The sequence below is a fragment of the Xenopus laevis genome, chromosome 6L, assembly GCF_017654675.1.
Source record: "Xenopus laevis strain J_2021 chromosome 6L, Xenopus_laevis_v10.1, whole genome shotgun sequence".
Lineage (NCBI taxonomy): Eukaryota > Metazoa > Chordata > Amphibia > Anura > Pipidae > Xenopus > Xenopus laevis.
Window position 1 is genome coordinate 60,647,173 of NC_054381.1, and position 27,690 is coordinate 60,674,862.

General features: G+C 37.0%; 1 protein-coding gene across 3 annotated transcripts in view; it reads right to left on the reverse strand.

Annotated features, from left to right (window-relative positions):
* LOC108718984 (E3 ubiquitin-protein ligase HECW1) overlaps positions 1-27,690 on the reverse strand; it is a 149,911-nt gene that overhangs the window by 40,208 nt on the left and 82,013 nt on the right. For all 3 annotated transcript variants that reach the window (XM_041566097.1, XM_041566098.1, XM_041566099.1), the window contains 7 exons: positions 25,123-25,217; positions 15,392-15,467; positions 13,821-13,990; positions 8,295-8,437; positions 7,547-7,647; positions 5,208-6,542; positions 326-427 (listed from right to left, as the gene is read on the reverse strand). In XM_041566097.1, the coding sequence (XP_041422031.1) occupies positions 326-427; positions 5,208-6,542; positions 7,547-7,647; positions 8,295-8,437; positions 13,821-13,990; positions 15,392-15,467; positions 25,123-25,217 (2,022 nt within the window). The remainder of the gene's footprint in view (positions 1-325; positions 428-5,207; positions 6,543-7,546; positions 7,648-8,294; positions 8,438-13,820; positions 13,991-15,391; positions 15,468-25,122; positions 25,218-27,690) is intronic.

Consider the following 27,690-nt stretch of genomic DNA (forward strand, 5'->3'; position numbering starts at 1 on the left):
AATCCTTCTGCCTGGCCGAACCAAATCCAAATTTGCATATGCAAATTACTGGCGGGGAGGGAAATCGCATGACTTTTTGTCACAAAACAAGGAAGTAAAAAATTATTCCCCTTCCCACCCCTAATTTGCATATGCAAATCAGGGTTCGGATTCGGTTCGGTATTCGGCCGAATGTTTCATGAAGGATTCGGGGGTTTGGCCGAATCCAAAATAGTAGATTCGGTGCATCCTTAATGGAATATTCCTTCTCAGAATATGTCTGGTCTTAATGAATGCAATTTCTCAAGCTGTTGTAACTGCTTACAAAAGAAATGATATAACTTACTTGGTGGAAGAGGCTCATCAATAGTTGGATAGTGGTGATGATCTGACCTCAGAGATGGTAGCTGAGTTACAGATGGAGTGCTGCTGGGTAAAGCACAATCCCCTACAGAAGGAATAGTGCAAAATGTTACCCACATATTAACTTATTTATTTATTTATTAACTTATTTATAATTACTGTGTAGAACATAGCTAAAAATGGACAAAATCCTACTCCACAGAACAGTATTGTTTTATGATTTGCATACACAGTGTAAAACATATATTATATAACAGTACATAATGTGATATAAAAATAAGGTTAAGAAAACAATATGGGGCAGATTTATCAAGGGTCGAATATTAAATTCTAATTTTCGAATTGTTTTTTGGTCAAAACACACAAAATCGAATTGGGAATAATCCAAACTTGGTTCGAATTCAAAATTCGAGATTTATCTAACCTTTACCCTGGTAATAACTCGATTTCGACTATTTTCCGCCTAAAACCTGCCGAGTTCATGTATAAGTTAATGGGAGAGATCCAGTGACCCATTTGAAGATGTTAATAGCCTTCCTGACAATAGATTCGAGTTTAGTTGAATTCAAATGAAACTTGATTCGAGTTTTCGAGTCTGTAATATTTGTTCGAGTTTTAGAGGCTCAAATCTTTTCTTAAATAACCTCCCAATCAAATTTTGAGTATATTCAAATTTATTAGAGTAAAACATAATTCACATGAATTCGAAATTTGACCTTTGATATATGGGCCTCTATGTCTCAAAATTATGGTCCATCCAACTATTGCAGAAGCACAACGTATGTAAAGATAAAGGTCACTTAAAGAGGTTGTTTACCTTTCAAACACTATTTTCAACTCAGTTGTTCAAATTATTCACCAGAAATAAAGATTTTTTTAAAATGTACATTCCCTTATTTTTTTGTTCCAATTTTTCCAAATTTGAAGTCTTAAAGTAGAGTTCTGTGCGGATCCAATTTGTTAAACCTGAACCCGACCCACGACCCACAACCCAGACCCGCATTTTCGCCCGCTTGGACCCGCTACCTGACCCGCAAGTACCTTATCCACAACATGATCCGCGACCCGCTAACCATCAAGAATCAGGAAGTGCAGTAATAGTGTAGTAGTGTAAACTGGAAGTGACATCATCAGAAGTAGGCGTGGTCAGAAAAAAAGGAGTAAAACACGCTATTGAGAAGACCCGCGGCCCGACCAGCAAACTGCAAACACGCAGAACCGCTGACCCGCGTCTATATCCGCACCCGAAACTTCTACCCGTTTTGTTTGCTGGGAAACCCACGGGTATCCAACCTGCTGCAGGACTCTATCTTAAAGTTTAATGTTCCTATCTGGTGTAAATTGTAACAGCTGTCTTTAAAGGGCACCTATCACAGCCAAAATCAAACACATATTTACAATCTGACCAGTACAACCTAAACACGTTTAATCAAACTACATATACAATTTAAAAAAAAAAAAAAAAACAGCAGAATGCCTAGCTTTAGTAAAATCCTCCACTAGAAGTATCAGGAGATTTCCCTATCTTGTCCCCTGCTGGTTTGTCACACACTAACTTCCAGACAGGTGGCAGCACTACTGAACAGCAGCTAACACAGAAGTTTGGCTGATTTGAAAATAGCTTAGAATGGTTGCTAGGCAACCAAGGAATTGCAACTGAGCATGTGCAAGTTTTTAAAGCTGCAGTTGGCTGTGAAGATATAGGCAGGAGGAGGCAGTGAAATCTAAGATGCCTGCCTGGACTAGAATTGCAGTGGAAATAGGAGAGATTTTACAGAAGGAATAGTGAGCTGATGATTTACATTATACAAACAATTCTAAACTGTATTAAAAATCTGACTTCTTGAACTTTCACATAGTGTAAATGATTTTAGTTAGGATTGGTGCCCTTTAATGAAACTCAGGGATTCTGCTCAGCAGGGCCAAACACAAGCAACGTATCAACTAAATGTATCAATGTAGAACAGTTTTCAGGTGACCAGAGCTGCATTAACGATAAAAGAAATTTAACTTTAATGGGGTTATTTATCAAAGGTTGAGTTTGTAAACTTAAATGATTTCTAATTTTAAAAAAAACTTGAACATAAAAAACTCAAATTAGTATAATCGGTGTCAAAAATTTGAATACTGAAATGATCGAGTTGTCTGCAAAAAAAAGCTTGAATCACTCAAAATAATGGAGCTTTTGAGCGAAAACCAACTAAAAAAACCCGAACATCATGAAGGCTACAAACATCTTCAAATGGTTCAAGGCACCTCTGCCATTGACTTCTACATGACCTCAACAGGTTTTAGCTGGAGTGTTTTTGCATTTGAGCTATTTCCTGCTTCGGGGCATAATAAATCTAGAAATTTTTTTTTCAACCCGGCAAAAATCTGAGGTTTTTTTAATTCGAGTATTTACAGAAAACTTGAATTTTTCAGGAAAGAACAACTTGACCTTTGATAAATTACCCCTTGAGTGTCAAAATTTGAACAATGGTCACAAATAGATAATAGAAATTAATTGAAAAAAAGTATTTATTTCTGGTGAACTATATGAAAACAACTGAACTGAAAAAAAGTGTTGGACGGTAAACAACCCCTTTAAGGTCACAGCCCTGTGCACTTTAATAAGGTAAGATAGGGCAAAAAAGGGTAAACATGAAAATATGGTCACAAATATTGACACTCATTTTGTCATTGGCCATTTCCCCCAGAAATGATTTGCAGATGCTGGAATTAGGCATTGTAGGTAAAGACATGGTTATTTGTTTCTGAATGTTGCATAAGCCCTAATCAAATGATATCTGTCAGAGCTGGAGAAGTGGCCATAAAGCTGTTGGATGTTACCATATTCCAGAATAAAATGTTGTTATATCTTATTGTAGGATAATCATCATCAGCACCCAAAAAGTTATACTGTGTAAGACTACAATTTTTTTTATTGGTAATTTCTTTTGTTTTTGTTTGCATAACATATTTTACATTAATCGTTAACCCTGACTTCCAAACAACTTCTAGGGTAACTGGGATTCTAACAACCAAAAAGCCAAATAAATTCTAAACTGGAGAATTAGAAAACAACAATTATTTCTAAACTGGAGAATTAGAAAACAACAATTATTAAAAAAAAACATTCTTTACACCTGTCCATCATACTAAAACATGGAATCTTCAATGTGCTGTTTTGAACTGTACTTACCTTGAAACAAGTTGCCTCATTAAATTATTAAAAATATTTCCTAAATTCTACAAATATTTAACACTGTCAGGAACTCAGAAGCAGAAAGAATTTATCTTTATCCTCTAGTGCGTTACAACACTGTTGGGTTTTTTCTACTTTGAGTAAACCCACAATTTAAAAAACGTTTGCTTATTTTTTAAAAAATCTGAATATAAAAAAACTCAATTGAATACAGTCGTGACAAAAATTTGAATAAACACAAAAAATATCGAACTAAAAAATGGCTTGAATTTTGCCCAGGACAACTCCTATTGACTTCTACATGAACTCATTTTTTTTTGTTCTTAATAAAATACCAAACATTCGAGTTTTTGAAAATGTAATTTGAATTTGTAGGGTTTTGTTCAAAAAATCTGAACCATGGCAAAAATTGAGTGTTGAAAAATACCCCCCTATATTTCTTGAAGTATAATATATATATATATATATATATATATATATATATATATATATATATATATACAGTATATATATATATATATATATATATATATATATATATATATATATATATATATATATAAATATATATATATATATATATATACACATATATATATAATTGGAGCACTCATGGGACTTATAAATAAGTGTGTTATTTATTGGTGGTTCTCAACATTCTCAAACCACCAATAAAAACTTAACTTATTTATAAGTTCCATAAGTGCTCTTATTTTTATTGTATGGATACATATTTCACTGGTTGCACCTGGGATATTGTTTTTTTTGGGGAGTACTTTACCACGACACCATACATAGACAAATACATTAGGCACTCCAAGCTATAGGTGATCCCACTGGTGTCTAATAAAAGGACAGCCAAGTTTGGGAGTTTTACTTTGAAAGCAGCAAGTACATTGCAAGTAAAACTTAGTCCCTTTGTAAAATGTATAATGAAGCAATAGAATTCTTAATGAATCAGATGAAAATTGAAAATCTATATCTATCTATCTATCTATCTATCTATCTATCTATATATATATATATATATATATATATATATATATATATATATTAGGGGTGCACCGAATCCACTATTTTGGATTCAGCCGAACACCCGAATCCTTCGCGAAATAATCAGGCGAATACCGAACTGAATCCGAATGTGCATATGCAAATTAGGGGTGGGAAGGGTGAAACATTTTTTACTTGCTTGTTTTGTGACAAAAAGACACGCAATTTCCCTTCCACTCCTAATTTGCATATGCAAATTAGCAATCGGATTTGGTTCGGCAGAAGGATTAGGCCAAATCCGAATCCTATTGAAAAAGGCCCAATCCTGGCCGAATCCCAAACTGAATCCTGGATTCGGTGCATCCCTAATATATATACAGTATATATATATACATATATATATATATATATATATATATATATATATATATATATATATATATATGGGTATAAGTGTGATGTGTGTTATAATTCAACTGTATAGATTAACCATGCCAGTTTATAACTATAGGAAGTTCCTTATAATACCAAGGCCCTATAGGCACACTTAGTCAAGAAGTTCCTTGTGATGTTTTCAGCTGTACACGTTCCTTCATGTATATATTACATTGCTGTAGACTTTTTTTTTTTACAACTACAGCATATATTTAAAACAAGGAAGATCCATGGATAGATTCAATCTAACCTTCCGTCCTATTGCTTGGCCCAGCTACAGGAGATTCCAGGACACCAATAGTCCTTTCTGAATTAACACTTTGACCAGAGGTATCATCAGACCATTGATTAGAACCATCAGTCTGGTCTCTTTCAGGCTCAGGGCTTTGATTTGAATCAGGCATAGATTCAAAAGCACTGTTCTCATCCTCCTCATCATCCTGGGAAGAAAAGACAGTACTTTCAGACATTCTAGCACTGTCCACTGAAGAGAAGCGGGTGTGACTGGAAAAGCGGTTGTGACTATCATAACATGAAGGGCTATAACATGAGGTGCTGTAACATGAGGTGCTGTAACATGACGTGCTGTAACAAGATGTGTCACAAGTGTCACACTCGTGGTCTCCATGGACCCTGGCACTTGAGTCACTTTCACTTTCTGTTCTAAGCAACTCCACATCCAGGCAATTATGGTTACAGGCAGGGAGATGAGGACTCGTGCTATCAAGCGGTAAAGGGCTCCTCCTGTTTTCAACGTCATCATTTTCATCAATGACGACTTCCGAAGAAGGATCAGGAGCAACAGTTTCAGTTTCACTAACAATATCTTTTTCTGACGTTTCCTTAACTGTCGATTCTTCATCAAGATCAACACTGTTTTGCTCTTCCTCATCTCCATCACCTGACATCTGTGCTGAAGGCAGACTATGCAGTAAATTATGAATCCTAATGTAATGCGTGCGAGGGGTTTCAGGCTCTCCGCATGCTGATGCAATGACTGTCTCCAGCTCTGACACTGGCAAAGAACAAGGCCTGCTTTTCCTCTTTACCGTATTTCTAAGTTTTGGTTCACTGTCTGGTATTTGACACCCTCCTTCTGGTTCCTCTGGTACCTTCTCTTGTTTTTTACAGGCTTCATGTAACATATTTTCTTCATCTACGTCCACGATCTCTAGGTTATCATTTTGTGCAGCGGCAACAGAAACTTCAATATTCTCTAATTTGGCTTCAGAGTCAACAGATGATGCTTGCTCCTGAACAGAATCGATGAAGTCAACAGGTAAAGTCATTTGAACTTGGGCAGAATCCATGTTTTCTGTTAGTTCTGCTGCAGACACATTTGCCATGGCATTTGCCACAATGTTTTTGTGCAAGCTGTTTTGACTGGTGGACCTGCTGCCACTTGCTGAGTTATCATGACCATTGGCAGAAATACATTCATTTGGTAATTCTGGAGAGGAGTTTTCAGTTGCAATCGAAGCTCTTCTCTGTGACTCGCTAGAGATCTCCTCATTTGTATTGTGAAGTGGACTTGCAAAAGCTGTACCTGGAACTGTGTCTGAAGAAACCGAGACCTCTTCATCATCTAAAAGGTAAATATCAGAAACTTTTATTGGTCATTTCTTAACAGTCATTACTAAATAATTTGAAGATAATAAAGTGAGAAATCATGAAACTGTTATGTAAATATCAGGCATACATATACCCCATTATTATAAGAGCAAATGTTACATACTGTATATAACACTATATAAATAGAGATATATAAATACAATTCCACCATGTGGGGAAAAGCAGGGGAGCTTTTTGGCTAGGGAATGCAAGCTAGGGATTAAGTACTTAAGTATTCACCTTGCCTCAAGGCAGAACAGGGGTATGTTAAGGCCCATTTATCTTAGCAGCCTATTGCCCATGCCAACCTTGCTTTTTTTAACTGCCCCGTTCTATTCACCCAAATTATGAGGGTAGACTGTCAAGGTTGGGGTTGTTTTCTCTGGAAAAAAGGCGCTTGCGAGGGGACATGATAACACTTTACAAGTAGATTAGAGGGCATTATAGACAAATAGCAGGGGACCTTTTTACCCATAAAGTGGATCACCGTACCAGAGGCCACCCCTTTAGACTAGAAGAAAAGAACTTTCATTTGAAGCAACGTAGGGGGTTCTTCACAGTGAGGACAGTGACGTTGTGGAATGCACTGCCGGGTGATGTTGTGATGGCTGATTCAGTTAATGCCTTTAAGAGTGGCTTGGATGATTTTTTGGACAGACATAATATCAAAGGCTATTCTGATACTAAGCTCTATAGTTAGTATAGGTATGGGTATATAGAATTTAATTAAAAGTAGGGAGGGGTGTGTGTATGGATGCTGGGTTTTCATTTGGAGGGGTTGAACTTGATGGACTTTGTCATTTTCAACCCAATTTAACTATGTAACTATGTAACTATCTCTCAACCCCTGGTTTTGGAAGAGCACATTTTTACTTCTATTTTTGAAGAAATTAACGTTTGTTCTATTTTTTAACCTCTGCCAATAGTATTACAAATAAAAAAAGAATAGCTAAATGAATATCTTAAAAGTTACTGCACCAGGGTGAATAGATGATGTTATCTCAAATCGGAACTGCAATTGTCCACTGACGTGATCTGTAGGAAGTCTGCGACCTAAGGTGTAACTCACAACACGATCTCTGCAAATGAAGTAAAAAAAAAGTCTATTGACTTTTATTCAGCGAAAGATCTGATTTAAAAATGGAACATTGGAAATCTTGGCCACCGCTGTAATAGGGAAGCAAAATCTTTGGTCAAAATGCCCCTATTTGCCTGACACCACCAAAAATAATGTCTCTAAGCAGAAGTATTTTCCATACTGAAGGGATTATTAACGAAAATCCGAATTTATCTCATATTTTATTTAAAAAAACCACGACCAAACTCCCATGCCTGATTTTAGCTTATTTATTAGTAAAATACCTCAATTTAATCTAATCGTAGAAAAACTCGATAAAATCTCTAGATTTTTGGGCTTCTTTCAGTATTGAAATTGTTTGGTTTTCTTCCTGATTTGTTCGAATTTTTCGAGTTTTTGACAAAAAGCCCAGAAAAAGTCTGATTTTTGAGCTAAAACCACCGCATACCACTAAAATGCAGAAACAGGTCTGAGATGGCAGATTTTTGGATTATGGCTTTTTGCAGCATGGGAGTATAATAAATCTCAAAACATTTTTGTTTTTTTTCTCAAAAAATTTTAGTTTTCTAGTGAAAAAAACTAAAATTGTAATGTACTTTACTGAACAGGGGTTGCAGGTCTCTCAGTGACATTGTGCTTAACACTTACCCAATTGCATGCCTTTCTAGCAGGCGCTGCACCGGCATGGAGAGCTTTCCCAAAAAACGTTTTATGATTGGACGGCTTTTGGCAAATTTATCCTTTACTTCGATTTCCAATACATCAGTTGGAAGGGAGACAAAACTGAAAAGCTAGAGGAAACAACACCAGGTAATCACATCATGTATCATCTGAATAGGTTGTTTGTTTGTTTAGAAAGATACAATTTTATAACAATGGCTGCCTAATATTCTATATACATCACTAGAAAAAGTTCTAAAGATAAAACACATATTAAACTTTCTTCTACATTGGTACTTTAAATTCTATTATTTTTTATCCAATTGTGTATGCTAGTTTGTGGTGTTTATGAATGGTACCTGAAGAGAGTTATTATGTCTGTAAGGACTGACTTGCCTCAATGCTACCTTTATACCGACCTTAGCTGCAAATTTACAAATGTTCCTTATTTCTCAGCGAGAGTGAACTGGATTTTCATATACTGTAAGGCATAAATAATGGACTTAGTCAAACTGATTTTGTGGTGGTATGTGTATAAGAAAATTCTATGCTGTGGTTCTGCTTGTTATTGAAAATTAAAGCTTAATAATTTTTTTTTATAGTAAATGTAAAAATATTAGTTGCATTAAGTAAATTTGGAATTTTAAGGGGCAAATTCACTAAGATGCGAAGTTGCGCCAGGCGCAACTTCGCCGCACTTCGCCACACTTCGCCAGGCGTAGTTTCGCCAGGGCTCCGCAAATTCACTAAAATCCGAAGTTGCGCACAGGGGTAACGTAAGGTTGCGAAGTTGCGCTAGCGTTGATTCACTATATAAAGCGAAGTTGCGCTAGCGAAGGCTAATTTGCATACGGCGCGAAATTCAAATTTCAATGGAGGAACACGTATCTGCACTACAAATGCCTAGAAAACCTTCAAATCTGCAAATAAAAATTTTATTTTGCCCTACACATGTGCCCACTGTCTAGGTAAGTTGCCATGAGTCAGGAAATGTAGGGGGGAGGAAGGGGAGCCCCAAAAAATTTTCGATCTTTTTCAGCCTATCAGCCATCATGTAGAAAACACGCCAGCGTTTTTTGGGACTTAGAAAAAATTTTGACTTTTTTTGAAACAATCCCTATCTACTCTATTGCGCTTCGCCAGGTCTGAGGTGGCGAAGGAAGTCTAGCGTAAAAGGTAGCGTTCACTACACTGCGCAAGTTAGTGAATTTGCGTAGTTTCGTCGCTAGCGAAGATTCGCCTGGCGTAAGGTTGCGAAGTAACACTAGCGAAACTACGCCAGCGTTCGTTAGTGAATTTGCACAGTAGCGAAAATGCCAAACGCTAGCGAATTAACGCTAGCGTTCGGCACTTCGCGCCTTAGTGAATTTGCCCCTAAGTATACTACGAGATAGGAAGCTGGCCATACATTGGCTTGCTTTATATGTTTGGTGACCTTTCCCCTTGAGGTGGGCATCAATTAGGTCACTTAGACTAGATTTTAAAGCCGTCTGATCTATACCTGGTCAATTCTGAACAAACTTTAAAATTACAGACAATGAGTAGAGAGGGGAAATGTGAGGATGGTAGTGACATGAAACACAGAAACTAAAGCAAAAGTGGTTGGGAGGAGGGGAAGGTAATATATGATCGACAGCTGAGACTTTTAAATGAGTTCATAGCAGGTATGTATGTTTTAATACAAAATTAAATTTGGGCACTATGTTTAATTTGAAATGGACTTGTATTATACAGCTTTTAATGTCTGGGTGACAAATCCCCTTTAAACCACTCTGCTGAAGTGAAAGTAATGGCTGATATCAAAAGAAAACATGATGTATGATTCTAAATAGTTAAGTAATTAGGTTAAAGAGCCTGGTCTCAACACACAATTGCTAAGGTCTCAGGATAACAAGCAGCAACAGCAATTCTAAAGGTCAATGTGAACAATATTTCTTGTAATTTAAGCTGATCTGCCCAACTGATATACAGTTTTATAGCTATTTTATTTCTTTAGTGGTTTAATTCATAAGGCTAATTTACAATAAAATGTCTGATATGAGGCAGCTGCAGTGTTCTCTTTTGCAATTTTCCATATTGGCATTGCAGAGAGAAATAAGTGTATGAATATTACTGCCAGACCAGTGTCCTTTTGTCTTTTGTGTAACATCTTCTAAATCCCTAGCGGGTGCTCTCCAGCTATTGAATTACTGCTTTTATAAAGTTCTGATGAATGAATTCAAACTGACTTCTTTCTTTATTTCTACTCTGTGCTAGGCTGCAATGGGTCCAATTGAAGACTCACAGGGTCTTATTTATGAGCATTATAACAAGTCAGTTTACTGTTTTGAAACATGTTTTGGAATATTGCCCAGAATTGCTGGAAGGTTTGTCTGTCAGGCCTGGGAACCTTGTGCCCCATATAGCAAGTGCAGCTCACCCCACTATGTTCTGTATGGACTACCAGGCTACAAGTGCCTGGTCTGAGGGATTCTAATGATGGACCACCTCACCTTAATTTGTAGGTGCAAGGGCAGCACAGAGCAGCCAATTTGAATATGATAATTTGGCCAGAAAGTATATCATGTATCATACAGTTTATTTGTAAATTTAATCTCTTTTTGGTTGTAACAACAGTGAAGTTTCTAAAGGTTAGGGGCCAAACCACATTTCTACTGTTGGACCTAAGAACACCTATTTTCTCCACTGAAAATGAACCCTAAATCATTTTTTTTATCTTTAACCACAATTACTGCATCCTGCTACTCTTCTGGAAGTCCAAACACAAGTATTTGCGGTGGTACAACAATGCGAGTGGCACTATCTTCAAAAACCCTTAAAGGGGACCCGTAACCCAAAAAAATTATTCAAAATCCTATTTAATCACATTAGTTAAGCAAAATTAACTTAATTTCACTATATAAATTATTTGAATCGTGTTTCCTTCAGTCTGGGAATTCATAATTATAGCAAGGAGACAGGAGCCATTTTGTGGACACTGATATTAAGGCAAGCCTTGCATCATCTCAGAATCTTGTTTGTGCACCAGAATGGGGGACCTGATGTCCATCCCCATGCCCTGGCTACACAATTAAATGTTGAAGAGAACGGGGGAATGTGGGGAGAGCAGTGACATCTAAGAAGTGCTGAATGGAAAGTGAAAGTAATTGTCTGCAACGCCTCTATATCTAAGGCATAGGGGAGTGGCAGACAATATTTGATTGACAGCTGATTTTTATATGAACTTACAACAGCTATGAATGCTTTAATAAAAAAAAATTCGGATTTCATGTTTAATTTGAAAAGGACTTTAATTATACTACTTTTTGTGTCTGGGTGAGGGGTCCACTTTAACTACACAATAAAAATATTTGACTCTTATGCCATTATTTTGGAAGAAACTGACTGTAAGCAATTTGGAAATGATAAATGTACTTAAGAGAAGGCTGTATATGTTATTCCTTAACATTACAGAGCATCAGCTATTTTTCCTAAAGGCTGTTTAGGGAGAGAGGGAATTCCTGAGCAAAACGGCATGTGATATTTTCCACAAACCAAATTTAGCCCTTCTAGAGTAATTTGAGGTTAACACTGGGCAACAATGTGTCAGCAGGGAAAAGAAAGACATTTGCCACAAATCTCTTAAGTATGCAATGTATGTTGCCTTTTCTGTATGGGTATGCAATTTGAAAGCAGATTGTAATACACAGAAACATCTGTATATTCAAGGGGGGAAACAATAATTATATTATGTGAATGTCATAGTATATAGGTAGCACTCTATAATTGTTTATATTTTAAAATGGATCATTGTAGATGAGGGGAAAACACTACCTGAATTGGACAATTCCCACATATTTGTCAAAGTTTTGGTGATTTTAAGTCAATCAAATAGAAATCAATGCGCGCCTTATAGTAAAGAAGATCAAGGGAATATATGGTATGTTTGCAAAATATTTCCTTTTTATATTATATTAAGCTTAACAATCATATACCAATTATGCAAATACATTATAGTACAGGTATTGGATCTGTTATCCAGAAAGCTCAGAATTACAGGAAGGCCATCTCCCATAGAATCAGTTTTAATCAAATCAATCAATCTGAAAAATGATTTCCTTTTTCTCCGTAGTAATAAAACAGAACCTTGTACTTGATCCCAAATAATGTATTTATTTGATGGTAAATCAATCCTATTGGGATTAATTAATGTTTAAATCGTTTTTTTATCAGATTTAGGAATGGAGAACCAAATTACAGAAAGAGCCCTTATCTGGAAAATCTCAGGTCCCAAGCATTCTTGATAATGGGTCCCATACCTGTATAATATATTCATACCACCAAGAATCCTTAGGGGCACATTTACTAAAACTCGAATTAATCTTATTTTTAATGAGATCAAATCCAACCAAACTCCCTTCCACGATCTTAACTCATTTATCAATAATTTTTCGAGAAATAACGGAACATCAAAAACGAAAAATCGAGCACAGATCATGGTTCAAGGAACAACTGCAGTGGCATCTGCCATTGACTTCTACATGACCTGAACAGTTTGAGATGGTTTATTTTTGGATTTTTAGCAGCTTTTCTCTCTTAAAACCTCGACCAGAAAAAATGGAGTTTTAATAAATGGGCCATCTAATGTTGAAAGTGAAAGGATATAAAAAAAATACCATGTCTTCTTTACTAGTGTTCCTTTGTTTTTTTTCTTATAAATTATTTGTCATGGTTTTGTAATCTAAGATTTAGGGCATGTGTTTGCATGTATCCCAGTGTTATACTGCCACCTAATGGAAATGTTTCATCTAGTCAAAATTCTAGGAAGGGAAGGAAGTTGCTGTATTTCTATTTTGCTATTTTTAGTTAAGTATTTTACCTGGATATTTTTATGTATATTTGAACTGTTTTAAAGGGGGTGGTTTAACTTTTAGTTACGTTTTAGTCTGTTATAGAATGGCCAATTCTAAGCAACTTTTCAATTGATTGTCATCATTTATTTTATAGTTTTTGAGTTATTTACATACTAGTGTTCCTTTGTTTTTTTTATATATAAATGATTTAGACCCCATCTAAAAACAAATGCTCTGTGAGGCTTCAAATGTATTGTTATTGCTACTTTTTATTACTGATCCTTCTATTCAGACCCCCTCCTATTCATATTCCAGTCTCTTATTCAAATCAGTGCATGGTTTCTAGAGTAATTTGGACCAAAATTGCAAACTGGAGAGCTGCTAAATAAGTGCTAAAAGTTAAATAACTCAAAAACCGCAAATGATAAAAAATGAAAGCCAATTGCAAATTATCTCAGAATATCACTCTCTACATCATACTAAATGTTAACTCAAAGGTGAACAATCCCTTTAAAACATGTTCTCAAGTAGTTACATACAGTGGCCAATTATTTCTGATACAACGTGTTTGAGCGCCAGAATACATTGATGACGTCATGCAGTGAAACATATGGAGCCTTTGAGCCTGCTTTTTCTCTGGAAACGTTTCTCTCAGCTCTGGTGAAATTACATATGGATTTACCTCTCTTTTCCAGACAGGATTGACAGTGTTGCATACAATCTTTGATCTCTTCTCCTGTCCATGGTGAGGCAGGGCTGGGAATATGCTATGCTTTCCAGGCTGGATTGAGATCTTCAGGTAAGGATCCGGATTGAAGAACATTCCTTTCTTTAAGCCCAGAGCTTGGAAATCTAAAACCATATTTAACATTACTGTACATGAGATTTGACATGTAGCATGCTGAAAAGATGCATTGGAGAAAAATGCATCTGAAAATGATATACAGCTTTTAATGAAGAAATTTAACTCATTGGAATGAAGGTGTAGTTAGATATGTACCAATCCACATCAATCTGTATCAAAGAACAATTCAATATTAAATTCATTTGGACTAGTTTGAAACACAATCTGTCAAAAGTCACCGAAATTCAGATGGGATTTGGCCATTATTGGTTTTAAATCAGCCAAAATAAAAACCCTGCTTGATCACTTGCTATTTTATCTCCAAACAAGAATGAAGCCCGTGGGATTTGGAGCTTGGCAGAGCACATATAGTGACTCAGGTACCCAATCCAGTAACTCATAGCAACCAATCAGCAATTAGCTTTGATCGGTCTAGCACTCTTTAAATGAAGAAATTAAATGTATGATTGATTTCTATGGGTTACTGCACTGAACTAAATTGGCACTAACATTAGAATATGATGTGCACCTGTATATCTGAGATTGAATTTAGTACATATCCTGTTTCATAATGAAATCTGTCCTTCCTTTATTCTTGATTCCTTGTGACTCCATGTGTTGATCTTCCTTTATCACTTCTAATACTTTCCTCTCCTTTTTACAAACAGATGGAGAGCCAACAACTATCAGATATGATATAAAGTATTTAAATGTGGAAGTTTGAAGCCAGGTTTAATTTATCCATTACATTTTAAAGGGGTTGTAAACCCAGATATATATATAATGAAAATAAAAGTAGTTCTAAGCAATTTACCGATATACAATAACTACAGATTTTGTTATTTTTAAATACAGGGAAACTGACTCTACTCCATGCTTGGTCTTTGCGAGGTAGATAATTGGATTGCCAATGTAACCATAAATAGGAATCCATTGTGCCCTGTGATATCTGTTTACTGGAAATCTAATAATTTAACTTGCAAGGACCAAACATGGAGTAGCTTTATTTTCCCTGTTTCGGACTCAAGAAATAAGAAAACCATTGGCCACAGGCAAAAAGTATGTTCAGCACAAGTTCTATCTATCACAAAAGTGTGCAGTGCATTGTGGGAAATGGAGTCTTGGATAGAGGAAATCTGACAACTTCTATGTGTTTTCAATGGTGAAAAACCATCAGTACAGAAATTAGGAAATTATTCACAGATACAATCACATTTCCATATAACTTTCAAATAATACAAAGATTGTAATTAATGTATATTTTGATTAGAATTACATTTATTTGCACTAGAAACATTTTTCAATTTATGTTTCAAGCCTTTAGTGTTCCAGAAGCTACATAATAAAAAAAAACACTTTCTTTAAATTACTAAATGATTTCATAGTTGATTAGTATATAATCCATTTACCTGACAGGGTAAAGCTTATTAGTCTACGACTTCCTTGCCCCTGAGGTGTTTCCTCATTGTTGATGTTTTTAAAGATCTGAAAGGAAAAGATGCAAACTTAGTGCTACTAATAAAGGATGTCCATAAACCTCAAGCAAGTGTCATTCTTATAGTTTTAACATAATGGTTTAACGAGCAAATATTTAACCAGTTACTACAATTCTGGAAATTTACCTATCACCAATATTACCCACCTGGGGTGGCTTTTTATATGGAGCTACATCAAGCCACATCTTCCGTCATGTAACACTGATGCCATATTTACATGTGTTTGACTCTGTATCGGAATTCATACACCTGTTATGTACTTTTTAACTCTGAGAATGTACTGCCTCTACTTTTATTACTCAATAAAACTGTATTGTTAACAAAATACAGTATATTGTACTAGTTATGGTTAACTTCAAGGTGGAAAATTTTAGGGAAATGCTTTTTGTTTTCAGAATTGTTTTAAAAAATTATACAACTGGAGGTTGATTTTTTTTTATAAACCACAATCATTATGTCAATTATTATTATTATAATAATAATAGTAATAATGGACCCTTGGCTAATGTCAGAGAGGGTTTTCTCAACTTCTGCTGGATTTTGGCCAAGCTAAAGTGTGTATATCTGTGGCCAAATGCACCACATGTGGCATGTACCACGTGAGCAGATGTATATCCAATTTCATGTCACCAACATGTAGTATAATGCCTGCAAACTAGATATTATTGTATCTTTTTTCCCCAAAGCCAATGCATTATCCCAGATCAGACACAAACTATTAATTGCCACTGTAATAAATGCATTTTCACAAATCTGTTGGCTCCAGCCATACATGGGTCTCAAAGAGTGCCATTGTTAGCTTGTATTATTTTTATATGTTAAGGATCCTTTACACTTATTCTGCTAAATACATAGATTCTGTCTTCTGCTTGAAAAGAGCAATAAAAAAGTTAAGCCACTCAGGGGTGCCACACAGTAACATAACTAAAGGGGGGCGGGCCCTGGTGCGCGACGTGCAGCCGGGCCCCCGCCCCCCTCCGTAAGCAATTTTCCACCCTGGCCCGCTCACACCTCCTGCTCCCCCGGTAGTTTAGCCACTGATGCCACCAAAAATATATATTTGCATGTGTCTTTGTTTGGTCCTAAAAATATGTTATTGATCATATACAATATGCCTGTTAAGCCACTGGAAGCTTTTTCAGCTTGTCCTTCTGAATAGCTGTAAATAGTTGCTGGTTTCACCTGAAGTACTGGTGTTCCTGAATCCTTGCCTTGGTTCCTGAGTCCCTGCCTTAGTTTGTGGTTACCTGTCTTGGTTTCTGGGTTCCTGAGTCACTAGGGGTTATTTATAAACACTGGGCATATTTGCACCTGGGCAGTAACCCACGGAAACATCATCAGGTGATTGCTTTTAGTGTTCAACCTGCAGCTGGCTGAAAAAAGCTAATTACTGATTGGTTGCTATGGGATACTGCCCAGGGGCAAATTTGCCCAGTGTTTATAATTGAGCCCCACTGTCTGTTTCTTTGTTACTTTATTTCTTGGTTTTGACAATTTGCCTGTGTACTCAGTGTCGGACTGGGACACCAGGGGCCCACCCAAAAACCTTTGACCAGGGGCCCACCAATTAATATTAGACAAGGGGCCCACTCTCAGTACTATTTTTCTTACTCTCCTCACTCAACCTCTATTCTCCTAGTCTCTTTTCTTTACATACTATACTCTGTTTTTCCCTCTATTTAGCCTCTCTGTTCTCATAGAAATATGGAATGGCCATGAAATAGGCCAAATATTTAGTAGCATGAGGGCCCACTGACACCTGGGCCCACCGGGACTTTTCCTGGTATCCCAGTGGGCCAGTCCGACACTGTGTGTACTGGACTCTACCAGGTGCCTGCCCTGACCATTGGCCTGTATACTTCTGCCTGCCCTCACCCTTGGCTCTTATACTGATGTCTGCCTCTGCCTGGCCTGAGCCTTGGCTTGTATGCTGGATTCAGATGCCATAGACTGCATCCATTCACCATGAGCGGATTGTCCTCTGCCATTTCATAAACAGCTCATGGTTCATTTACTAGTGCTACCCAAACAGTATATGGATTCCTGGCCAGTTATTATCAGCCAATGTATCCTGTTAAAGTGATACTGATCTGACAATCAGGCCCGGCTTTGTGGAAAGGCCACCTAGGCCCAGGCCTAGGGTGACAGAATTTTAGGATGGCGGCATGCTGCCCAACCACACCCACATTGGTTCAAAAACACTGGGGATGCGCTGGAGATACAACCATTTTTTAAATTTCCCATGCGCCAATCCCCATTGCTCCTGTCCCCCTGGAGGGGAGAGGGGCGACGAACGACAGTGGGCCTAGGGGCGCCCACTATGTAAATCCGGCCCTGCTGACAATGACAATGTTTTTAAGTTGTGTTATTCCAAAAGCACTTGAAGCACTTGGTATAGCAACATCTTTTGGCTCACAATAAGTAAGCCCTTATAACCCAACAATTTAAAGACAGTATAGAAAGATTTACTAGTACAAGTGCATGATCTCCTGCCATAATTTTATGCCAGTGCAGTTACCCTTGGTAACCAGGCATCGGTTAGTTTATATTGGTTTTGTGCAGTTAATCAAATGAAACAAATCTAAGATTGGTGGGCTAATAGAGTGGCGCTAAGCTGCACATCTTTAAAGGAATTTTGCAGGTGCTCAAATAGCTTTCTGTTATATACCACTGCAACCTGGAATGGCCTTTACCAAGTTTATTAGGAATAGGGAATAAATAACAAATGTCAGACTCGGATTATATATAGTTTTAAGAAATAACAAATCTCTTATGTACTAAAACTTTGTAAAAAAAAAAAAATAATGTGGTGATTGTGTCTCTATAATGTAGAACAACAATTTTATCCAAACAAAAAAATCTAAGAAAAGGTAAAAGGGAAGTTTTGATAAGGAATGGCAGTTTAATGTAACATTATCATCCTGTAAAGGTTACTTATGTGAGAAGTCTGATCTGAGTGGACGGAGGAATTTGCAATGTAAAATTAGGAACATGCCCGCAGGCATCATTCAGGATAAGTGACACTGTTATATGCATGGCAACAAGCCAGATTTATGAAAAGGTCAATACTTGACCTGATTCGGGGGTTTTAGGACATATTCTGTGGTTTTTAATCATCTAAAATTGTTTGCAAGGGTTATTTGTTAAATAGTGCAGGGTTTACTAATTCCTGAGTAAAAGCATGTCTACTGCTCCCATTAAATAATCAGAGAAATATGTATTTACGTGCGGAAAGTATGATAAAGATAGAACAATGTGTAAAGGTATCATATCCCAAAAACCTTACAGTATATTAGCCACCTCTTCTTTTCACTCTGTAACACTGCTCTAGGAATCCAGTGATTTGGATTCCACTACCACCTTATGGTTATGTTCCCTAACCAATAGTCTGCTCCAGACTGCTTTCCTTCTCTCCTTTCCTGCATTAAAGATTGTCTTTCTGCAATATCCTCCTGAATGTCACTATATGACCTAAAACTGAACCTCTAAAAAATAATTCATTATATTTCAGCCATTACATTCTCCTGAAACTCATTTACCTTCGGTCAACTACACAGGTACCTTCAGTTACACTTACACCCCAAATTCAAACCCTTGCCAAATGCTGTTGCTTTTATCTGTGCAACAGTGCCCATTGCCCACTGTAAGGAATGCTATGATTGTAGATGAATTGATGGAATTTTTTTTAAAAGAATGAGGTCAAATTCCTTTACTTTGATAGAGGCTGAGGCTGGTATTACAAATGTATTTGCAATATAGTAGCAGGTAAATTTATAATACCCTCATGTTCTGCCCTGTTTAAAGCATGGTCCGCCCCAATACCTACCCATTTCTATGCCCCTATCCTGGAGAATCTCTTATTAACACACCCAGCAGGGTCCATATTGCATTAACACCCTGCCTCCTGATGTCATTGCCCTGCCCACTTATCATATCATCAGACTGCCCCTTATGACCAGAAGCATCCCTCACCCGTAAGACTTTTAAAAAGGTGACAACCCTATCTACAGATGTCACTGAATTCCAGCATTCTGGGAGTTCTACTAAACATCTGGGGATGCAAGATTTAGGTGGTTATTTATTAAATTCCGAATGCTACATTTTTTCACTAGAAAACTCGAATTTTTAGAGGGAAAAAAACTTGAATTTTTCAAGATTTATTTTACCCAAATGCTTTTAGTCTGAATCCAAAAATCTGCCTACTCAGACCTGCCGAGGTCCTGTATACGTCAATGAGAGAGGCACGTATCTCAATTTGAAGTTTTTGTGGTCTGCACTGGGTTTAGCCCGAAAAAATAACTTAGATTAGAGCGATTCTGAAAAAAGCCCAAAAAATTAGAGCGATTAGATTTTTTTTATTAATAAATAAGCTAAAATTGGGCATGGGAGTTTGGTCATGGTTTTTTTTAATAAAATATGATTTTAGTAAATAACCCTCATAGTTGCTTGTGAAATCTATGGCTAGAGGCTGGAGAAGGTGATAGGAATCGCTCTCTCCTTTTGCCCGTAGGTAAAGCTGCTGTTTATCTGCAAATGCTGGGCTATTGACCCATGGAATGTGATATGACCCACACATTTTTAGTCATACAAAGGTTATGCAATATTATAATAATGCATAAAAAAAAATCACATCATGATGTTTGTGCTGATACAACTCCTTAAGTACCTCTTATATGTTATGTTTTCCAGCAATTTAAAAACTGCTGTTCTGAAGAAACTAAAAAAAGAGATGATAAAAGGGACCAGACATTTGCTTTGAGGATATTTTGGTCCCTAATCTAGTTCAGCAAATTATTGCTGGTAAATATTTATTAAAAGAGTCAAACTAGGGCAATGTACTCTTGTTTAGGAAATATTTTGCAACTATATTAAAATAAATTGAACAAATACAGAAGAAGTCATTCTCAATGCAACCCATCGGACAGCATTTATTTATACATTAATAAGACTAAATTGCTGCGGGCACAATTCTCAGTTCTGAATTGAATCTTAATGAAATGTTGGATTGTGGACATAATAATTAGATCAATGCTGGTTTTATGCTGGAATCTATGTTTTTTTTTATGTTACAACAATAAATGTTCAATAAAGTGAATGCAAGGAAGTCTGAGAGCTCAGGCGGTTTTTGGTTTTGTAACAAAAATAAGTTCTGTTGCAGAATTGCCTCCGAATTCACTCGCCTTACCATGAATCATATGAAAGTGCAAATGGAGCTGAAAAAAAACTGGTGGCTTATCTGAGAGATGAATAGCAACCTGCCTGTATATATGATTGTAAAGCTCAGCAGCTTCAGTAATTCTTTTGACAGCTGCCTAACATATCCATAGGCAACTGTGTCTGAAAGACACTGTGTATGTCTAATGCACAGTACTCGTGTGTGCCAATTGTAGCAATATGATCTCAGCTGAACTTTTTAATCTGCACTTTTTAAGTCTCTAATGCAGCAGGTATATTGCTTATAATGGCCCCAAAATGGGGCCAATTAAAGTGGCATAAACAGATCTACAACAAATATGTTAATTTTAAAAGGGATGGTAGAAAACGGATAATTCTAAAGAACAGTCTGTCATACATTTTTACTGTATTCTTGGTCTCTTGGTTATTCACCCCTTGATTACCAAAGTCAAGGCATGCTGGAAACTGTTTGACACATTCCAGCTCCTTACAAGAATTTGTCAGTATATTAACTACTTTCTAAAATACTCTTATTTGGCCTGACTCCAGCATGTCTTCTCCTATTGTTGCTGAAGCTGTGATGTGAAACTTAGAAGATAAAAGACCCAACAGGCTGAAGACACGCTTCTTTGATAAAGGTAACATCAATGCTTTAGCATCAGAAGTCTGACACAAGGGTTTAGATCATTCCTTAAAGAAGAACCCCACCTCTCCCTCATCTATTGTAGGATTTATAGAGTTCTTCTCCTTGTTTCAGTGACAGAACTACCAGGGGAGCAGGGGGATGCAATTGGGCCAGGGCCCGCACCCCCTCAGGGCCCCCTGGCAGCTCGCACCCCAACGATTTCCGGGTAGATAATTGTGTACAGAGGGGGGTGGGGGCCCGGCTGCACGTTCCGCACCAGGGCCCGCCCCCCTCTATTTACATTACTGCCTTGTTTGGTAGTCATAGACAAAATAAAAGATAAATAGGAGAGGGCTTTAATACACTAAGCAATTTAAACTGCACCCATTCTTACACTGTCCTTAAAGGAGAGCTAAAGATTTAAAGGAGAACTAAAAACCCCACAGCTAAAAGCCCCTATTTGCCTTCTCCACTGCCCTCCTCCCAGATTCCACCCCACAAAGTGGTCAACAAGAATCCCAAGTGTCCCATCCAGCCACACTGACCTAAATTTGAGTAGCGCACCCGAGCTTAGGGGCGCCATGTACAGTCATTTCTGTATCTTCGTGAGCTGAGAGCAGACACTTCAGTGTTTGGAGCCGGAAAGCTCAAACAATTAGCGACGAGAAAGAAGAGTATCCAAAAGATACAGAAGTGACCAAACATGGCATCCCTGAACTCCACTGCAGAGCTGAAAAATGAATCTAATGATCAGCTTGTTCGATCATGAATTGCACAGCTTGGAAAAAGTTGACTTCAATGCACTTTGCGTATTTTTCCCTGTTTCGCAAATTTTTGATGAAATGGAACAGATTTGCACATTTGCCAGAAACAACCACATCTTTTTGTCTACAAAAAAAAGTTCACAGAATTAATTTTACCCTCATTGTCTTCTGACCCATTGCCCTTTTGTCTGTTATTTTATCAACAACAGCAAGTCATGACATTGGGAATCAAAAGGCTGTAACGCAAAATGAAAAATAAACACTGCTGATGCAAAATTCATATACACTTTAAAAATTCATACAGCTTCCAAGAATCCTTTTTTATAATGTTAATTTTGAAAACATACAGCCTATAATGCAATACATAGACGAGCTATGGTGCAATTTACTGTGTATGTTAAAATTCTGTTCCACACCCACTTGATAAAGTCCTATTGCATTTCAGTGTAAATGACCAAGCATACCTCTTTTTTGCAACACAATCTACAATTACAGAACATAAACTAACACAGACAAAGCCTTGGTATAATTAGGGAGGCTTTTAAAGTGGTAAATGTCCCTGACCATACGTCCTTCTGGGTAACAAATCCCCAAAAGTGATCAATGGCAATAAAATAGCTTTAATTTGCAAATAATGCTCTGTTTGAGTATAGTACCAGCTGAGACAGCATTCCCTTGGCATATTATCCACAAGGCCAAATGGGGTGTTAGTTGCAGTAGATGAAGTCATGCCAATTATGCAAAATGTGCTCGACTGAAACCATAAGGCATCAATAGAAATGAGCAACTTGGGCTTAAAAAGCCTTAAGAACCAACATGAGGTTTAGGAAGTGAGTCCAGTAATACATTCAGGCCTGTCAATCATTTCAAGAATGAAGACTTTATTCGGTGCTACTGCTCACATACTTAAGTCAGCAATTCTGTAAAACAAGTAATTGCCTCTATTTTAAACATGAGCATCATGTGCATCTATGTTCTGGAACTACAGTTGTTATAATCACAGTGACTGTAAAGTTGACCATTAACCATTGAGATAATAATAATAAATAAACTAGTAAAAAAAAACAAATCAGACAATGTTCTGGCAATGAATCCAAAGACAGCAATTGTACGAACATTATGTCTGACAAACAGTAGTGACAGTCACCCATTGATATCGTCACATATGCAATACATGCAGAGATATTATAATTAGCCCACAGAAGTCTTATAACCTGTCCAATTGACTTAACGACTGATCACCATGGCACAAAAAATGTCAGAACACACAGGCCAAAAATCGAATGAAACGAAGATTCGTACGACTTTATTTTTGCGTCTGTGGCCAGCTTAAGTGATTATAAATGGAAGACATTTCAGATAATTCTTGAATCCCTTATGTTTTCTTGCACGTTTTTTCTAATGAAGAAACGATGCCTATATGCCCTATTTCTCATCCCCTCATGTACACATTAGCATTTATATCTTAATTTAAATGATGATCTTATTAAAAAAAAAAACAGTGGCATTTTAAATAGTGTAGCATTTCTTGCAAAACTAGGTACAGATCACAAACGTGTTCTTTGTCCAAAAAGATAGAGATGCCAATTAAAAAGGGTGATTTGTTTTGGAGGCAGACATGGTGAAGTTGTTTCAACGACCCCTTGCAGAGTTGTCAACTATTATGTTTTTTTGGGACTTACCCACTTTATAATATTCCCCCATATACTCTAATTATTAAAAGGGGTTTTAGTTATTTTACATGGACTTCCCTAAAATCGGCCGTTCGGCAAGAAGAATCATAGCGTCTATGGGGAGCATTGTCCTTTATGTAGGAATCCATTTGTTTCACTATATGTTGTAAATAGTCATCTAAGTATGTACAGTAGCTACTAGTTAAGAGACAAACCTTACTGAAGCAATTATAGGATGTCTGGGGTTGTGATAAATATTTTGTTAAGCTTTATAAAAATTGGTAGCACTTAAAACTTTGTATATGACGCACACTGAGAACTCTATAGGGATTATTCATGACCCCTGGGGACACAAGTAGAAGAGCACCCCTGGACGCTATGAACTGCACAGAGTTCTAGATAAATAATCCAAGGCTCACTGTAGAGAATACCTCCCAACATTTTGGAAAAATAAAGAGGGACAAAAAGATTTGCCGCACACAAAATTTGCCAGTTGGAACACATTTCTGTGGTTTTTATGTGTTATTACAGGTGAATTGCCCTTTAAGCTGCAAATCACAGTTTCCCCAAGAGACCTGCTTATCTTAAATTGTTACAAGTGTCTTTGCTTATCTTAAATTGTTACAAATGTATCCAAGTGCATCTGGCACGTATTCTGGGCTCTCTGCCAAAAGCCAATTAAGTTAGAAACTTTGGGGCAAATTTACTAAAGGGTGAAGTGACTAACGCTGGCAAAATTCACTAGCAAAGGAGATAGACTACTTCGCACTCTAACGCCAGGCGAATGTTCGATCTGGCGAATGGAATGAATTACGTGACCTGGACACAACTTCGCATTTTAGTGAATTAGCATTGTCCTGAAGTGTGGCGGTGTGAGTGTAGCCATCGCTGGCGAATTTCCGGAGGTTAGTGAATTTGCCCCCATGTATCTTTTTCTGGCTGTTCAGTGTAGCAGATCAAAGAGAAAGTCGGGACATTTCAGTAACAATCCAGGACTGTGGGTTGAGCTGTCAAAATCAAGACTGTCCTGCGAAAAACGAGACAGTTGGGAGGTATGGTGTAGAATGCAGCAACAGGACATGCAGCTGATTGCGGCCTTTTTTTGCACCTTGCTAACTGCAAAGGGCATTGTAAATGAGCCCTTATATTTCATCATCAGTCTATGTTAATACAGATAGTTCTGCTTCTGGTGTTTCTGTAGTATGTTTACAACAATCACACTCCACTTGACCATCACACTCTTTGGTGACAACTCTCAATCTATCTATCTATACACTAATCAAGTAATAATTAAGTGGCTGGCTTGTAAACCTCCCTTATGTTGTCTGGTGGTGGGCATAAGCTATTTCTATGAATGCCTTTGCTGTAATGCTGTGTAATAATACATATAGTAGAAGAAGAACTTACAGGGGCAGTTGGATTTTTCACAGTGATGCTGGGAGTTGTGGCACGTAGCGATCCACTCACGCCATGGTAGTATTTAAAACAGATTTTTGTTTCAGCTGAAAAAAAAGAAATTGTAGAAATGGAATTATTGTGCTGTAGGAAACACATTACTTACACATACAGTATATATAAAATATATGTATAGTATATATATTTAACATTATTCTAAAATCGAAAACTGGCTAAACTACTCCACAGCCACTTCTGTACTGTTGCATACAATTATCTAGGCACAAATCTGGTGTGTCTACCCACACAGATGTGTCCCATTTATCAGTAGAAACATTCATCAGTAAAGACAGGGAGAACACATTGACAATTATGTGGAGGTACAAGAAGGTTTGGACATAAGAACATTAATGAATTGTTTCAGTCTCTGCTTTCCATTGTGCCCACTTTAGAGCACCCCCCACTTGTTTCTAAATGGCCCCTGCCATTGGTTCTTGTGCATTTTTAAAGTCATACTTATATCAGCAGTTGGTCACTTTTATTTTTTGTAGTAATAGCTCTTTAAGTAGCTTTGCATTTTAAAGGTAATCAATTAAAGGAAAAAAGTAAAAGAAATACAAAACCTGAATTATATGCATAATGAAGAATGCCAAAAAAGTTGTACAGCTCACAATGAAGGAGCCTAGGTTATATTGATCTGGAGCTAGGCATGGCTGTATATAGGTGGATTATCAAATACTATACTGAGAAATCTTTACCTCTGCAGGTATAACATATGTTTTTGATGTCAAAATCTCTTTCACGGTCAAAGCATATAAAGAGAAAACCTACGTGGTTCATAGCAATAAAAGATTGAGCAAGTAATAAAGCAAATAGTAATAACAGGGAAAAGCAAAGCATTAAAGAGAAAATGTCTTTTTCATTTCAATATTTGAAATACGTGATACAGTTTTTCTGGAATTCTTTCTGTTCTATATCCCAGAGAATATACCCAATTAAATAAATAGAATGCCATTCAACCTTTAATAGAGAAGTTAACCTGTATACACTGTCACTGTATGACAATCAACAATTGATCTTCTATTTTTATTTTATATATTTGTATTGTTGGATGTTGGCTTCTGTTGGTTCAGTGACCAGGTGGTAAGTTAACGGACACAATGGGCAATAAATAGGAAAGGACCTGAATGGAAAGATAACTACTAAAAATAGCTAACAACCAGGGGATCAATTTACATTCCAGGTTGGAAAAGGCAGAAAAAGAAGGAAAATGATTAACCTTTTTAAGTGCCATGGACTGTACAGCAGTGAAATGTGAGAGTGCCAATGCTGTATAGGTTAATTTATTTTCAATGTCACTTGCTTCCATTACCAATGAAAGGATTAAAACCACCAACAATTTAAAAATGAACATCAAATATGAAGTTGATCAGATCATTTTAGACTACATGACAGCAAAGACTAAATCACAGGTGAAATAGCAGAGTATCCAGCAGCCTGGCCTCACCAAGGTCATTTATTTACCAACTGCAACTTGATCACTGGTTTCTTGTCTTCAGGAACAATTCATTGCAAAAGAATGGGAAAATCTGAAATCCTATTAACAATTTTCTGTCACTTGGGGGTATAGGGAGATGTAACTCATCCATGCTCTTATCGGATCAGATCAGATATGCACTGAGCTCACATTTTAAAATGTTCTATAATTAAACATAATGAAAAACAGTACAGAATGGCAAACAAAAGTTCACATGTTTTTCTTTACTAAGAACACTGGGGTTCATTTAAAAGACAAGTGCAATCATCAGATTTTGCCACGTTTTTAAACCTCATCATTCCTTCTCTGAATTCCTGCTAAACGTTTACCTTGTACCTCATTCACTAAAGGAGGTGCAACTGGCACAACAAACTTGTACAGATAAACTGGAGTAGGTGTGAGTGAATTGAGTACCACATACAATTGTGCTCCAATTTTCATGCCTAGAGCTGCTCCTAGCAATCAAAATGGGCCATGTTATATGCAGGCCGGGAATGGCAATCTGTGGGTTCTGGCAAATGCCAGAGGGGCTGCTGTATGGTTCCATAGAAAGTTACCATATAGTGGGCTGGTCGGGGGCTGTTTGGGCTGGTAGGGGCTGTTTGGGCCTCTGTGTACTTGGAATGGCTGGGCCTATGTTGACTCCCAGTCCAGGCCTGGTTATATGATATACAGGTACAGGCTGAGTTTCAGTGCACATAGTCCTGGTTGGTGATCACAATAGTGGAATGAACACAGCCAAGCACAGCAACCACACACCCTTCTGCATAGCTCTATCTTGGGTTATGAGGTATCTGGGAATCAATTGCCCCTTTAGAAGTCTGAATTATGTGTTTTTTTAAACTAAATTACTACGTAATATACATCCAATTTGCTTGCACCCAAAACTGCAGTACATATTCAAGGTGAGGTCTTCCAGGGATCTACAAATAGGCAAAATGCCCTTTTCTATATAGAGGGTAATTTATTAGTTTTAAATTGAACACTCTCAGTCTCAATTTGCTAATTAAATTATCCACAGTAGTAAACGGCCAATACTTCTA